We start from the raw sequence: 15,579 nt of genomic DNA, 5'->3' as shown, positions 1-15,579 counted from the left end.
TCCTGGTTTCTTTTTTTGTTTTTACTATCAGCAGTGCACAAATTATGTGCAAAGTAAATTCTCAGCTCACAGCATACATCAATTGCAATGATTATTTAATTGAAGCATCCAAAGACACCCACTCGTAAAGCCAGTATTGACCTGTATTTTATTCATGAGATGTTTTGTATTGTTCCTGAATTATTCTGTGTTAATTAGAAAAAGAAAAAAAAAACGATTGAATGAACAATTCAATGACTCACTCACACGGACAGTCACTTGTCATCACCAACTGGCGTATCAATGTAGCCTGCAAGAAGAGTCACTGTAAACTCCCCACCACTAACACACAGACTAACACAGTCTGTCTGGAACAACACACACAAACTGAGTGATACAAACAGTGAAAAGTCCCTGTTGAATAATGTGGACTGTAGAACCTCTTGAATGCTGAACTGACTAGTCAGCATTCAGGACTGCAAATGTCCATTCAACAGTATGTTTTGAACATGCTCCTACTCATTTTGGTAAAAACCAATGCACAGACATGCAAAAAAAAAAAAAAAGAAAAGAAAAGAAAATAAAGAAAGAAATACCAGTGAGACACTGATCTCACCTGAATCCCACAACCTCGAAACTCAAGTGTACATGTACTCAAGTACATGAAAAAAAAAAAAAAAAATGAATGACTTAATTTATATCAATGCAGCACAAAGAGTGTCAACAGTGCCAAATGTTCAGAGTTCCACAATAGATATTCAATAAAAATCCAGTGTGTGTGTGATGCACATGGACTTTAAGCATAAAGTGGAAGGATTAAATGCGTGTGCCATGCAAAAGAAATAAAACTAATCAAATCATCTAACAGCTGCTGTTTCCTTCATGCACTGGCAAATGTTTACTTACGAAGCAAAAGCAACATTAAACTAATGTTTAATGACATTTGACCTGCTCATGCAGTGTGAGGGAATGTGAATGTGTATATGGGCATCCAAAAGCATGGAGGTACTCTACCTGCTTGATGCTGTGGCTCACCTGGGCAGGTGGCAGTGTTGTTGCAGAGTCGGGTTTCCCTCAGCGGGCCGCTGCAGAGGGTCCCGTATGGAGAGGATACACATGAACGAGAACGAACCTGCCAACCCTGCCCACATGTCAGCGAACACACGCTCCACTGAGACCACTCCTCCGCTGCTGGGTCACCTACAAAACATAAGATGGAGAGAAAAGGAAAATCTTTAAATTATTGACCCAGACACAAACCCCAGACTTCAACATCCGTCCTAAAGGGTTATGTTACACTACCGCCTTCAGTAAATTCCTGTGAATAAACTAGAACAGCTCTGCCAGGAATGTTTTTTAAGCATTCACAAAAGACATCCAACAATCCGTTTCACAACTCCAGCAACTCATAAGATGTTATTAGGTTAGTGGCAATCGGAGCCACCTCATAAGCTTCGGCTGAATGTGACTGCTGGAAATACGGCATGTGAAGTTCAATAGTCGTTTTTTTGTCATTTTTGAAAGCTGTGTCTTTGGATAGAGCCAACATCATGAAGTTAATGGGCAAATCAAATTAATTGCACGTCTTGTAATCGCATTATATCTTCATTTGCATGTGGTGAGTCAGAGCTTAGCCTTATTTGCAGAGCAGATGGGTGGACATAGAAGGTAGGGGGCTAATGGGGACAGAGATGCCAATGGGAGTTTATGCACATAAGTTTTCTTTCACAGAGATTGAGGCTGAATAGGGGTAAAGGTCTAATACTAATAATTACTTCAACATGAGAATATCAAGAAATTATTTGTATTATTATTTATTTTTAATTAGCTGTAACTTAATAAAAAAGTGTTGTGTATTATTTATATATAATATGTATATTTATTATTCAATGTGTGTGTGTGTGAATTTATTCCTTCAGTGTTGCATGGTCCTTCTAACATGCTAATTTGGTGCTCAAAACTGTTTTTTAGATGCTTAATAATTTAATTAATACTTTTATTTAGCAAGGACATCGTAACTTGTTCAAGTGACTAAAAACACACACACAATTTTTAATGTTTACAAAAAAAGATTTATATTGTAATAAATGCTGTTCTTTTGAACTTTTATTCATCAAAGAATCCTGCCAAAAATTAATTATGGTTCCCAAAAAAATAATATTACACAAAAATGTTTTCATCACTGATGATAATAAGAACACTTATTATTAACTGATATGACTGAACATCAAATGCTACACCGAAGAGTGGAATAATTTAATTAATTCATTTATTATTATTATATATTTTTTTACTTACAACATTATATCTATATATCATATAATGTATATTTATATACATATAAAGGTTCAATATATATCCTGGAGGAGTAGCTATTTTCTGATTTTTTCCTTTTTAAAAAGAACAAATAGACAAACAAAAAAACACAAAAGCGCTGTCCATGGTTCTGAAATGCAATTCAACTAAATAATGGAAGGAACTCAAACTCACCTGTTTGAGCTTGGAACACACCCGGCTGGTCAGCTGATCGTGGCCTTTGTGTCTTCACCTTCTGCTCATCATCATCAGGCTCTGGACAGGCATATGACAAAACATCATAGTTTAAAGAAACAGGATAATAGAGGCCATGTATGAGATACAGAGGGTATGGTTAATGTACTTTCAAGAAGTGGTAGCAACAGTAATATGATAAAGAACACTACTAACTAATCATTTATATGTATTAATATATGTACTGCAAATAATAATGATAATAAATCCATATTTTATTAGTATGGAACTGACGCATCAATTCACAAATGCTAAAGCTCACACACACTATTAGCGCTGTTTTACATTTACACAATAATGTAATACATCTCTCAACTGAGCTTTCTCTTTGTCTTACACAATAATGTAATACATCTCTCAACTGAGCTTTGTCTTATCCTGAAATGAAATGTAAATATTTCCATTGTGTGAGGAACATTTTAAATATGCTGCTACAAACCTCATTTTGTACTAGCTCCTGAGTAAACATACATAAGCCAAAAGAGACCTGTCACCAAAGTGTTTATTATATGTAGCCTAGTCTTAGGGCACATGAAAATCCCTCATAATGTGAACATACTCTCATGAGAGCATATATTTCAACTCATCTTCATTACTCATTGGCTAACATCATCACTCAGATGAGGCTACCCCCCCCCCCCCTCCGCCGCCAAAAAAAGTGAAGTATAGAGGAAAATGGCTAATTCCCTGTCTACTTTGCTGAAGTCTTTAAATGAGCACATTCAGTGTTTAGTGTCATGAGTGCATGAACAAACCAAATGAATCCCAGGGATTAACACTTTTTGACACCTCAACCTAAAAATATAGGAGTGTTTCTTGTTATTTCAAGTTAGTTGCACTCACAACTGAAATAGCCATATGTTTTTATTTATTTCTTTAATTAGAAAGAACTAACTCAAAAGTATGACAAATTGTTTCTGTCACAGGATTAAAAACGCAATTCAGAATTTATTCTTGCAATTTTTAGTTTCTTGCAATTCAAAATTGACATAAAAACTTTTTTATACAATACAATTCACAATTCTGGGATTTTAAACTGGCAAAATGTGAGAACAATAATAAAAGTCTAAATTGTGAGAAATAAACTGAGAATTGAGTCAGAACTGTGAGATAAAGTTACAATTACTGTTTTTGTGGTGAAAAAAAAAACAGAATTGCGAGATGCAAACTGATATAAAGACTAATTTAAAAATGTAAATTGCAAGAAAAAAAAAGTCAAAATTCTATATCTTGCAGTTATGGGTTCGTGTCTAAATAATGGAATAAAAAGTCACAGTTACCTTTTTTTTTTTTTGGTAACCATGGTGTTAACAGGCGTTCATACAAAAGTTAAGTGTCTCATTTCAGTTGTGAACAGAAAAATTTTGCAGAGAGAGAGAGAGAGAGAGAGAGAGAGTAAAAAAATAGTTCAAACTAATGTTAATAAATCTACATTAAATATGAATTGAATGAGGACGTGTCCAAAGTAATTAGCATACAACATCTCCATATAAGGGCTTCCACACAATCTCTCCTGTACAGTAATTTTCTAAAAATATGTCTACAATTATGCATGGAGACCAATTTCTTTCTCTCTCTTTCTCTCTTAGATGTTTGCTCTTTTAATTCTGAATTTGTTTGTCTGTAATGTATAGAGTGCACTGCACACTCATTCAGCATACGACACTCTCTTCTCTGGAGCTGATTGGTCGACTTGACCTTTTGCTCTGAGTGTTTGAAAAGATGAGCTGTGTGGGTTGCTGATATATTCCACAAGCATATGCAGGAAAAGAGGATTTTCATAAGATGTAGCAGGAAGAACGGAAGGAAGAAAACACTAGAAAACAAGTGGATTCTCTGAGGCTCTTTCTAAATTACCATGAGCGTTTATGGATGCTTCAAATAATTCACAATCATGAAGCACATCCGCAACATGAACTAAAAAAAAAAACATTTTTTGGGGGCATGATTTATACCTCAGCAAGTTTCTAAAACCCAATGATAAATTCATCTTAGTCAAGAGGTGGAGAATGAAGCACCCCACAGACTGCATGTGATTATGTGTGTTACCGCGAAAAGTTGCTCACAGGTCAGTGCGGATGGGATTTTAAATGCAGAAACTATTGCAAAGATACAAATGCATTAGAATAATGTAGGACACAAAACATTTGACCTGCATTTAAAACAGAATGGTTCAAAATATAGATTCTAAACAAAGAAAGATTTAAACTAAATGTACTGCGTGGATGTGTAATACATATTTTCAAAAGACAGAACTTCTAAAGCTAAAGATAGAAACTAGATAGTATAAGACTGTTTGAGAACAAGAAAACAAAGAGACAATAGAAACTGTGAGAAAGAAAAACATACAGTACAGTATAAGAAAGGGAGACAGGTGTTTATCAGCAAAGAGAGCTGCATCATATACATTGGAGCGCATGGGATGGATGGATACTCTAGAGACTTCCCCCTGTTGGCTCTGTCAAACAGACCTGATTACCAGCGCTTCCCGCAGGGCCTGTGTTAATATGCTTATGATAGCTCAGACGCGCACGCAGACGATCACACTAATTTACTCTGTCACGGAAAAGACAATAGTGGTGTCAGGAAAGGCGGGGGTTTGTTTCTGCTTGCTTTTTTGTATCTCACTCCTACGCCTCCCTTCAATCTGCCTCTCTATGGAGGTCTATGCCACTGTCTCAATTCGGCAAAGGGTGAAGAGAGCGGTTCGGTATGATGGAGATAGAATTAACACTTCCTTTATCTTCATATTAGACACAAATTCTGGGTTGTCTTTGATTCAAGGCATTTCGGCACATTTCTCAATAACGTTTCTCAATTTTATTTATTTTATTTTATTTCCTATGTATGAGGAAAAGACCAACATGTAACTCATTGAAGACATAAAAAAGTCATACAGGTAGAGGGACACACCGATATACTGTACACAACCTCTCCAAAGTCTCTTTTGGATGCATTGATGCATTTTTATATCAAAAATAGAGTTAAAACTGTAATATTGTGATTTTTTTTTCTTTCTTTTTTTTCAGTTTAAAATAACACATTTTCAATTGTTTTAATGTAATTTACAATGTAATTCATTTCTGTTATAGCAAAGCTGAATTTTCAGCAGCCATTACTCCAGTTTTAAGTGTCACATGATACTTCATAAATCATTCCAATAAATCATTCATAAATCTTGCTCCGATTCACCTTTCTGTAATTATCAAGTAATTATGAAGATCTCAATTAATTGTTTCAGCTCTGTTTATCAGGTTTGGAGCTGAACTTTGCACTAAGGTATCCAGGAAAAGGATTGGGCATCCCTGATATACAATAACAAAAATAAATAATTTGGTTATATAAATACAAAAATAAAAGAAATGCGTACAAAAAAAAAAAAAAATTATATAATTATTTAATTGTGCTGCAAACGCCTTTTTTTCAGGAGAAGCACTGAATAATTGCTCACGCTATATACAGTATGTTACATTACAAACCTTGGTTTCTTCTCAGAGTCTATATTTTATTCTCAAGCTGAAACTCAGTCATGTGGTAAAGCAGGATTCTCTAGAGATGGCTGCAGCAGTGGCGTGTGTAACCTGCCTAAGAGACCAGTCCGCTAAACAGATGTTCAGCATCCTGGGACGTCTTCTGTACATTTCCCATTGAGAACCAACTGTACTTTCCACCATCCGGTGGGCGTGTGTGTGTGTGTGTGTGTGTGTGTGTGCACTTTAAGCACTAAATGAGAGGCTGAATTATGTTTCCGCCACTCTCACAGCTTGTTCTTGGAAGCCGGAAATGAATTTAAGCGGTTAGCTCAAATTGAAGCCATTTAATTAAACGGCCTGGCAGTGTGTCTGTATTACTCACTTGTTCTCAAGAAAAGCTCAGTATGCTGAACGTCTGCACGCCTCCATCCAAAACAATCAATACTGAGCTTGGGTGTTTAAAGATGCTAAACCACATTCATCAAAAACTTATCAAAAATAAGTTAAAAATAATTATTTAAGAATTTTAATTATTATTAACAAATAGATGTACATTTTGTAAAATCTAAATATAGTTCATGTATAAAATAAAAAAGATTCATTGTATTTATATAAAAAATTTAAATTACATAAGTAAATTTATTTTTATTTAATAAAATAATTTCTAAATAAATTCTTATATAAATGTACAAACTATATAATAGAAAATTATATATAGAAAACTACATAAATATATTCTAAATATATATTACATAAATGTAATACATATTTATCTATTTTTTTATGTTTTTAGAAGTGGTGTTTATTAGCAGGCAAATTATATAAAGATTCAATAAACTCTTCCATAAAAAAATAAAATAAATAAATAAATAAATAAACATCTGACTATTATATTATGACAGGCTTTACAGTGTTAAGAGGTGTCTGAAGTTAAAAATAGCTTGATAAATTGTATTATAAAGAAATATATATATAATATAACGACACAGGACCACATTGTTCCATCCAGCTGTTTTTAAACACAAAAATGTGTCCTATGCAAACACATTACACATTCACATTCAAAAATCACATTTTGTTTTTTGTCAGGTGGACCTGATTTTGAAAGCAGCTGAAAAAAAAAGTGTAAAAAAAAGGGTCCATTTGTGTATTTTTGTAACCCTTTGAGAAAAATACTTCTCGAAGTAAACTAAAACACTTCGCTTTGAAACAAGCTGCAGTGAGGCACCATACCAGCCAGCTCGACATAAAACAGATGTAGCAGAAGAAAAATCGGCATCACTATCAGCAAGAAAATCTATCAGCACGGCACGGCAGCGATGCATCTCCAGCAGACGCCTGACACCCCTTAGCCTGCCTCTCCACAGCAACATCACCAACTTTAAAACCCCAACAATTCACTCCATATACTTCCTCTCCAGCTTTCCCACGCTCTGCAGAAGTCTGTGAGTAGTAAATACGACCTGTCCATCAGTTTCCAGTAGGGGTGGACAGTTACTATAACAAGCATCTATCCATTCTCAGCTGCCATGAAGGTACAATACAAATGGAGAGTAAATAACACAAAAGCCTGCTGGGCCTCCCCCATAAAACAATTATGACCGGAACAGTGCAATGGGATTTAGAGTTAGACAGGCAGTAGAAACAAACATAAAGAATCAATAGAGATATTAAAGAGAGAGAGAGAAAACAAAGTAAAACTTTAGATAACTGACCTTTCTCCTGTTCCCCATTGCTTTCAATAGTATATAAAAGGAATATTTCACCTAGGAATGCTTTTCACTGAAATCCTTGTCATTCGCACTAACTCACCTCATGGATTAGAGTTTATGAGAGAAGTAGCACAAATTGTTCTTTTGAGTCACATCTTTTCAATGAGTCAGTTCACAAACCAGGTCTAACGATTCGTTCAAAAATCTGACTGATTTGGTTCTTGAGTTCAACAAAACAACAACAAAACACAGCAGTTATTAACTTATCGGAAGCAAAGATATTTGAGAATAACAATGCAAATTCAGGCCTGTTTCTCACGCAAAGCTATTCAAGGTACTTGAACACAGGGTATGCATCACATGAAGCACTTTTGTGGTATTTTTGTGTTCTTTTTTGAAGCTAGAAACTTTCAATGCTCCTTCATTGCAGATTCATGAAAAAGTGACCAGAACATTCTTCAAAAATAACTAAATAAATAAATATATATATATATATATATATATATATATATATATATATATATATATATATATATATATATATATATATATATATATATATTATTATTATTATTATATATATATATATATTTTTTTTTTAAACAGAAGAAAGCAAGGCAGGTTTGGTATGACATTTTCACATGTTGAAATCTAAATTTATGCTTTTGATGCAGTATGTGCATTATTGTTGTTTAATCTAAATTAACGTTGCAGGGCTTTAAGTGGCCCAAAAGAGGTACCGGTACTCTATTATAGCATATATATATATGACCAAATAAGGGAACAGGAAGTGATAAGGAGACAGACACCGTAAGAAAGGAGGACACTTAGTGGAAACCCAGGGAACACAACCCAGACACTGTGACAGGACCCCCCCTCTACGGAGCGGCTCCCAGACGCTCCACGACAAGACACGACACAGACCAGGAGGGAGGCGGACAGGTGGAGGCTCAGGGGGAGGGAGGGACGGAGGGCCAGACTCACTGAGGGGAACAGACAGAAACATAACAGAAACCAAGAAACACAAAACAGAAATCCATGAAGGACATCATGTGGCGCCCCCCAGGGTGGAGCAGAAGACCCCCACAGCCGTGTGGTCAAGGCGGAAGCCCTCCAGGGCGGAGCAGAAGACCACCACAACCGTGTGGTCAGGACGGAAGCCCCCCCAGGGCGGAGCAGAAGACCACCACAACCGCGTGGTCAGGACGGAAGCCCCCCAGGGCGGACGACGAAACTCTGGTAATCCCCTGGTGTCCTTACTGTACTCCAGAAGATTGGTGCTGGCCTGACACTGCTTATGAAGATCATTGGTGACTTGTATTTGCTCATGAAGATCAATGGTAACTTGCCCTTGTTCATGAAGATCACCGGTAACTTGCCCTTGTTCATGAAGATCATCGGTGACTTGCCCTTGTTCATGAAGATCACCGGTGACTTGCCCTTGTTCATGAAGATCACCGGTGACTTGCCCTTGTTCATGAAGATCACCGGTGACTTAACTCAGTCCTTGAAGGTCAACGGTGACTAGCCCTGACTCTGGAGGATCAGCGGTGACTAGCCCTGACTCTGGAGGATCAGCGGTGACTAGCCCTGACTCTGGAGGATCAGCGGTGACTAGCCCTGACTCTGGAGGATCAGCGGTGACTAGCCCTGACTCTGGAGGATCAGCGGTGACTAGCCCTGACTCTGGAGGATCAGCGGTGACTAGCCCTGACTCTGGAGGATCAGCGGTGACTAGCCCTTACTCTGGAGGATCAGCGGTGACTAGCCCTGACTCTGGAGGATCAGCGGTGACTAGCCCTGACTCTGGAGGATCAGCGGTGACTAGCCCTGACTCTGGAGGATCAGCGGTGACTAGCCCTGACTCTGGAGGATCAGCGGTGACTAGCCCTGACTCTGGAGGATCAGCGGTGACTAGCCCTGACTCTGGAGGATCAGCGGTGACTAGCCCTGACTCTGGAGGATCAGCGGTGACTAGCCCGGACTCTGGAGGATCAGCGGTGACTAGCCCGGACTCTGGAGGATCAGCGGTGACTAGCCCGGACTCTGGAGGATCAGCGGTGACTAGCCCGGACTCTGGAGGATCAGCGGTGACTAGCCCGGACTCTGGAGGATCAGCGGTGACTATCCCGGACTCTGGAGGATCAGCGGTGACTAGCCCTGACTCTGGAGAGTTCACTGGCACCTGACTCGACTCTGGAGAGTTCACTGGCACCTGACTCGACTCTGGAGAGTTCACTGGCACCTGACTCGACTCTGGAGAGTTCACTGGCACCTGACTCGACTCTGGAGGGTCAATTGGCACCTGACTCGACTCTGGAGGGTCAACTGGCACCTGACTCCACTCCAGAGGGTCAACTGGCACCTGACTCGACTCCGGAGGGGTCAGCTGAGACTCTCATCCTGTGCAGCGGCGCTGGGCAAGCAGCCATCTTGGGCCATGACTCTGGACAGGCGGCCATCTTGTACTGTGGTGCTGGGCTGGCGGCCATCTGGGGTTGTGGCGCTGGACCGGCGGCCATCTTGTACTGTGGCGCTGGACCGGTGGCCAATTTGGGCATTGACGCTGGGTTAGCGGCGATCTTGTGCTGTGGCGCTGGACTGACGGCCATCTTGTGCTGTGGTGCTGGGCTGGCGGCCATCTGGGGTTGTGGCGCTGGACCGGCGGCCATCTTGTACTGTGGCGCTTGAACGGTGGCCAATTTGGGCATTGGCGCTGGGTTAGCGGCCATCTTGTGCTGTGGCGCTTGGCTGGTAGCCATCCTGGGCAGTGGTGCTGGACTGGCGGCCATCTTGGGTTGTGGCGCTCGGCTGGTTGCCATCCTGGGCAGTGGTGCTGGGCTGACGACCACCCCGCCGGAAGAGACAGAAGTGGATGGGGCATCCCACCGAAGCCGATGCTGCAGGTAGCGCACAAATTCCCAAAATTCCAGTGTCTCTAACTGCGCCATCTCCTCCTGAGACACTGGATCATCATCTCTTGGCGGAGGGCGGTCAACCGAAGGTACTTGGTTCGCCGCTTCGCCATCTTGGCTGGGGAACGGAAAAATGACATACCGCTGGTTCCTACTGCGACGGAGTCCTTCTGTCACGTTCGGTGATACAGGAAACCACGGAGATAGAACCAATTGCAGGTAAGTCATTTATTTAGGGATAATCCAAAGAGAATAAACAGTCCAGGCAGGGGTCGATATCCAACAAATCCAAACATAAACAAAACACGAAGACAAGGTAAGGCAAGGCAAGGCAATGCAAGGCAAGGCAAGAAGCGACGGACATGAATAACTCTCAACATTAAACAAGGACTCCGTAACACAGACTCAGACAGACTGGGTATAAATACACAGAAGGATAATGAGGGAACAGTAGACAGGTGGGGAACAATCAATTACTCAACAGGAGGAAGGTGACCAAATAAGGGAACAGGAAGTGATAAGGAGACAGACACCGTGAGAAAGGAGGACACCTAGTGGAAACCCAGGGAACACAACCCAGACACTGTGACAGTAACAGTGTGTAAATCAGACATTTCTGTAACGCTAATGAGCTTAAACTTATTTTTTGTACACAGTGCCCGAACTATCAATCACTCCTGTACGCGTGTTTCACTGTCCTCCTCGCAGCTGCAGCAACTTGCGCTCTCTTCATCAAGCTTTAAAACAAAAAGGGGACAAAAAGGTCGTATTGTTGTATTGCCTACGGACTACGGTATTTTTTTAGAACTTAGAAAAAAGATGCTGCAGCCAATGAGCAGCCGGCGGGGACTGGTTGCAGGATGATTCAACCTCCGCAGACAGTTTTTAATGTTTATCAGACAATAACTACTCAAGATTTTGCTTTAGTATAATTTTCGGGACAATTAGGGCCAGATTCGGGATTCGGGACAACAGTTTAGATTTCGGGACTGTCCCGAATTTTTCGGGGCAATTTTTACCGTGCCGAGTGTGCGCGTTTCACACACTTTCTCCAGCCATGTTCAGTTGTTACTGACAGCGGGAAAAGCGACGCATGTGCTTTTCACTTATAAAACTCAAGGGATAATGGGTAATGTAGTCTCTGCTCTGGGTGGGACGAATTATGAAGCTTGCATTGTGAAGGGTGCTCTGAAAAGCGGCAGCGCAGGCAAAAGATTAAAACCAAATGAGCGTACAGGTACGCTAAAAGCATTTTCTTGGGTGCACGGAGAGGTGGCGGTACGCTCTAGAACTATATTTGGAAGTGGCGGTAGGGCTGCATGATATTGGGAAAAAATGACATGGCGATATTTTATTTTTCTGCGATATATATTGCGATATGAAATCTAATCAAATTTTTTCTTACAAACAAAAATAGGGTGAGCACACTTCCATTCTCATTTTAAATGATTTAAACATCGACACCATCGTGTCAACTGATTAATATGCGCGAGGGAGAGAGCAAGACAGCGCTCGTGTTGTTTGAAGACGGTGAGCGTGCGGCAGGGGCGCTCTCTCTCTCTCTCTCTCTCTCTCTCTCTCTCTCTTTCTCTCTCTCTCTCTCTCTCTCTCACGCGCGCTCTCTCTCTCTCTCTCGCTCTCGCTCTCTCCCCATCTCTCTCTCTCTCCCGCGCATTCTCTCTCTGGCGCGCGCGCACTCTGCCCTGTCAAAACTTTCACTCTATGATGGTTAAGCTGTGCAATTAATCCGCGTATCACATTCGTCAAGGGCCGGGGAGCAGCTGGCCCGTACAGTTAATGAATAACGGATCAACTACGACAGCCTACATCGCACATCCTGCGATGTGACTATCGTGGATTCATACATCGCGATATCGATGCTTAAACGACACATCGTGCAGCCCTAAGTAGCGGTACTGAGTACCGGTGCGTACTGGCCCACTTAAAGCACTGAACGTAGGTGATTTTTTGGCTCTACTTAGTCACTGAATCTGTGTACTATCTGTGTAGTATGTTGTGTCTAAATGCGTGTGTGTTCACATATCATTGATGTGGTGACTCAGTGAGTCACACAAAGGAAGTGATTTATGCGCCTTCATGCCCACATCTCTCTCCTCTGACTATCCATTTTTTATGCACACATGTCCCCAAGCCCTGAGTGTGTACACGAGTGGATGTGTGCACAGGGCTATTTATGACTATACATTGCAGCATGTGTGACCTACTCGCCACAATTATAGGTGTGTGTTTATGTATGTATTCCCTTGTCAGCATAAATTGATGTGGTCAGGGCCAAGTCTGCAGTGTGACTTCAGAATTTGCTGCTGTAAATAAATCTGTGTGTGTGTGTATGTATGTGTGTCTGTTTGTATGCATTAAGGAGGAAGTAATAATATGCAGCTGACAGAAAAAATAAATAAATAAATAAATAAATTGTACACTGATCTGATATTATATTCTTGGCACATGCTGATGACGTTATGGCTCATATCTGATTATTGACCAATATTGAAATCCATACTATATATATTTGCCATTAAAAAATACAAAAATGCTATTCAGATTAAACAGCTGATCTAAATGACAAGATGCTGTTTGGATTCAGATAGTGCAGTGACAATACACAAGTAGTGAGCTAGCTAAGCTAACCTGCCATATATTGACCGCATAACACGCGATAAGCATGGCTCTACAATTACATATCCACAGGACACTTGGGGTCAGTGACTCAAGTAAAACTCTCTTTCTATTCTCCTGGCATGCCTTCTCCATTACTTCACGTCCCTCCTTATCTGAGACTACGGTAACACGCTGGGACTCAACCTTTCAGGCTGCTGCAGGGAGAAGTCAAGTAAGAAGGTAAGAAATATCTGTAGGGCCTTTCAGTAAACATGCCTTAATAAGAGCCAATGATTTGGATGGCAATTTACAGTACATATAGATACAGAGAAAGAGAGAACAAGAGGGTGGAGGGAAACAAGAGTAGAGTAAAACCTTTCATTCTGACTAAGACTGAAGCTAAGAAATAGGATTTGGTGGATTGCCAGTTTGAGCCAAAGTCGTTCGTTGTTGTTTGCAAGGCCAGGATTTAGAGACAAAGATGAGAGAGGAAAGCGAGGGAAAAAAAAAGAATCAAGCTGTAAAACATGGAAGGAAAAAGACAGAGAAGTACAAACAAAAAGATGCATAAGGCATGATCACAGCTGTGTTGGGGAAAGGCAGATTTCATCCACACAGAAAGCCGTGCATTGTGGGAGACCCACAGAGAGACAAATCCAAATGTGTCGGAGTGTGTAGGTGTGCATGTGTGCGAGAGATGGATTACGTGGTTGTGATGTTATGCTAACAGTGGGGAAACCGGGTGGAGGTGTGTGTGATCTTATCCCAGTCAATTCCTTCAACGGGAGTGTGTGGATGCAAGATAAGAACTTACAAGCATATGCACATTCACTGTGGTGTGTGGTGTGAGAGTGCATAGATGTGTGTTTATTTAGGTGTGTCATTCTGACACCTGCTAATGGAATAATCATATATTCGCTCTTCCTTTCTACTCAAATCTTATCATCTCCCCTGAAATATAAAATAGTTCAAGCAGTTGGGATTGAAGGGTGTACAAGTACAGAAGATTCTTACATCAAACCATCATCAAGACAAACATGAGTGCATTTGTGGTGTTTTGGATGCAAGAATATGTTGAATTATCAATGATTTTGTCAAGATAAGTCCCACAAGTAGTTGTGATGTGACATGTAGTGACATATTTTCTTCCATACTGTGACTTGGTTCTATCAATCAGTGGTTGAATCGATGGAGGCAGATCTGAACAGTGAATGAACACTGGTAAACTGAAGCTCCTTTAGTGGGTAATTAACTTGGCAAGCCATATTCTATACATATGAAATTGATCCGATATATAAACAACATAAACACAACATTAAACTTACACCTATACAAAATGGCACAAAGCTGGAGGCTAGAGAGAAGAGGTGTTGTGAATAAACACAATGGGCCCTATAATACACCCGGCGCAATGGGCCAGAGCACGGTTCAGTTGGACTCGGGCGCGGTTCGCATGCAGTGTGAGCGCTAACCGTGCTGGAGCACGGAACAGGACACGTGGCGTCACGGTTTTGCGACGCTCCAAAAGCTCAGCTGGTACCTTGCAAACCTCCTCATACGAGCAGCACGATTACGTGAAAATTTTCGCGCCACTAAGGCGACACATCTGTTTAACAACAGGCTGTGAGAGGGCTGTGGACCACCCTGAACCAAACGACACAAAATTATCCACAAAGAAAACAGAGCGATGGACTCCATTGTGTTCAGAGAGCGCCGCTCTTCCTGTTTATCCCGAAACCGTCGCGCACCATAATGACGTAAGCGTGCTCCGGCACGAATGCTGAAACCCTCCTATGTGAGTGCAGGCCAGAGGGGGAGTGGGGAGGGGGGACAATCGTACTCGGGCCCGGTTCATGGCAACCTAGCCTAGTGTGAGTACACCCTTAATTAGCAAATGCATTTGCATCCATTTGTGTGCCCATGGGCGTGCTGGTTTAAAAAAGAGGTGTGTTCAGGCGAATTGCTATTTTAAGGAGCTGAAAATAGACTACTCCATAAACCAACTCAAACATGGTCTAAAGTCTGGCGCAATGTTTTTTCTTTGTTATTTAAAGAGCATGTTAGTATAGGAGGGTCCGCAACGCACGTACATGCTGCTTATTAAACACAGGGACGCACAGCAGCACACAAACATGCCAAATATCACAAATTAAAGGATTGCAAATTCCAAATTCCGCCATGTAAATAGCAAATCAGTCATGGCACGAGCGCAACTGGCTCTTAAAGGGAATGGAAGATGAGACTCTGATTGGTTTATTGCACGTTCCGCCCAAAAAACACCCATTACTCATTAAGAGAATAGGGACAACCCGTTTAGACCATGCGCCTGGG

At 40.9% G+C, this 15,579-nt stretch overlaps 1 protein-coding gene across 8 annotated transcripts in view; it reads right to left on the bottom strand.

Annotated features, from left to right (window-relative positions):
• LOC132104292 (adhesion G protein-coupled receptor B2-like) overlaps positions 1-15,579 on the bottom strand; it is a 310,415-nt gene that overhangs the window by 162,736 nt on the left and 132,100 nt on the right. For 7 of the 8 annotated variants that reach the window (XM_059509655.1, XM_059509657.1, XM_059509661.1 and 4 more), the window contains exons 3-4: positions 2,470-2,550; positions 994-1,179 (exon numbers count right to left, since the gene is read on the bottom strand). In XM_059509655.1, coding sequence (XP_059365638.1) covers positions 994-1,179; positions 2,470-2,550 — 267 coding nt within the window. The remainder of the gene's footprint in view (positions 1-993; positions 1,180-2,469; positions 2,551-15,579) is intronic. The other variant, XM_059509663.1, reaches the window with a different exon arrangement.

Source organism: Carassius carassius, chromosome 25, assembly GCF_963082965.1.
Source record: "Carassius carassius chromosome 25, fCarCar2.1, whole genome shotgun sequence".
Lineage (NCBI taxonomy): Eukaryota > Metazoa > Chordata > Actinopteri > Cypriniformes > Cyprinidae > Carassius > Carassius carassius.
The sequence above is the reverse complement of the archived record's forward strand: the minus strand, read 5'-3'. Positions and strand labels throughout refer to the sequence as shown.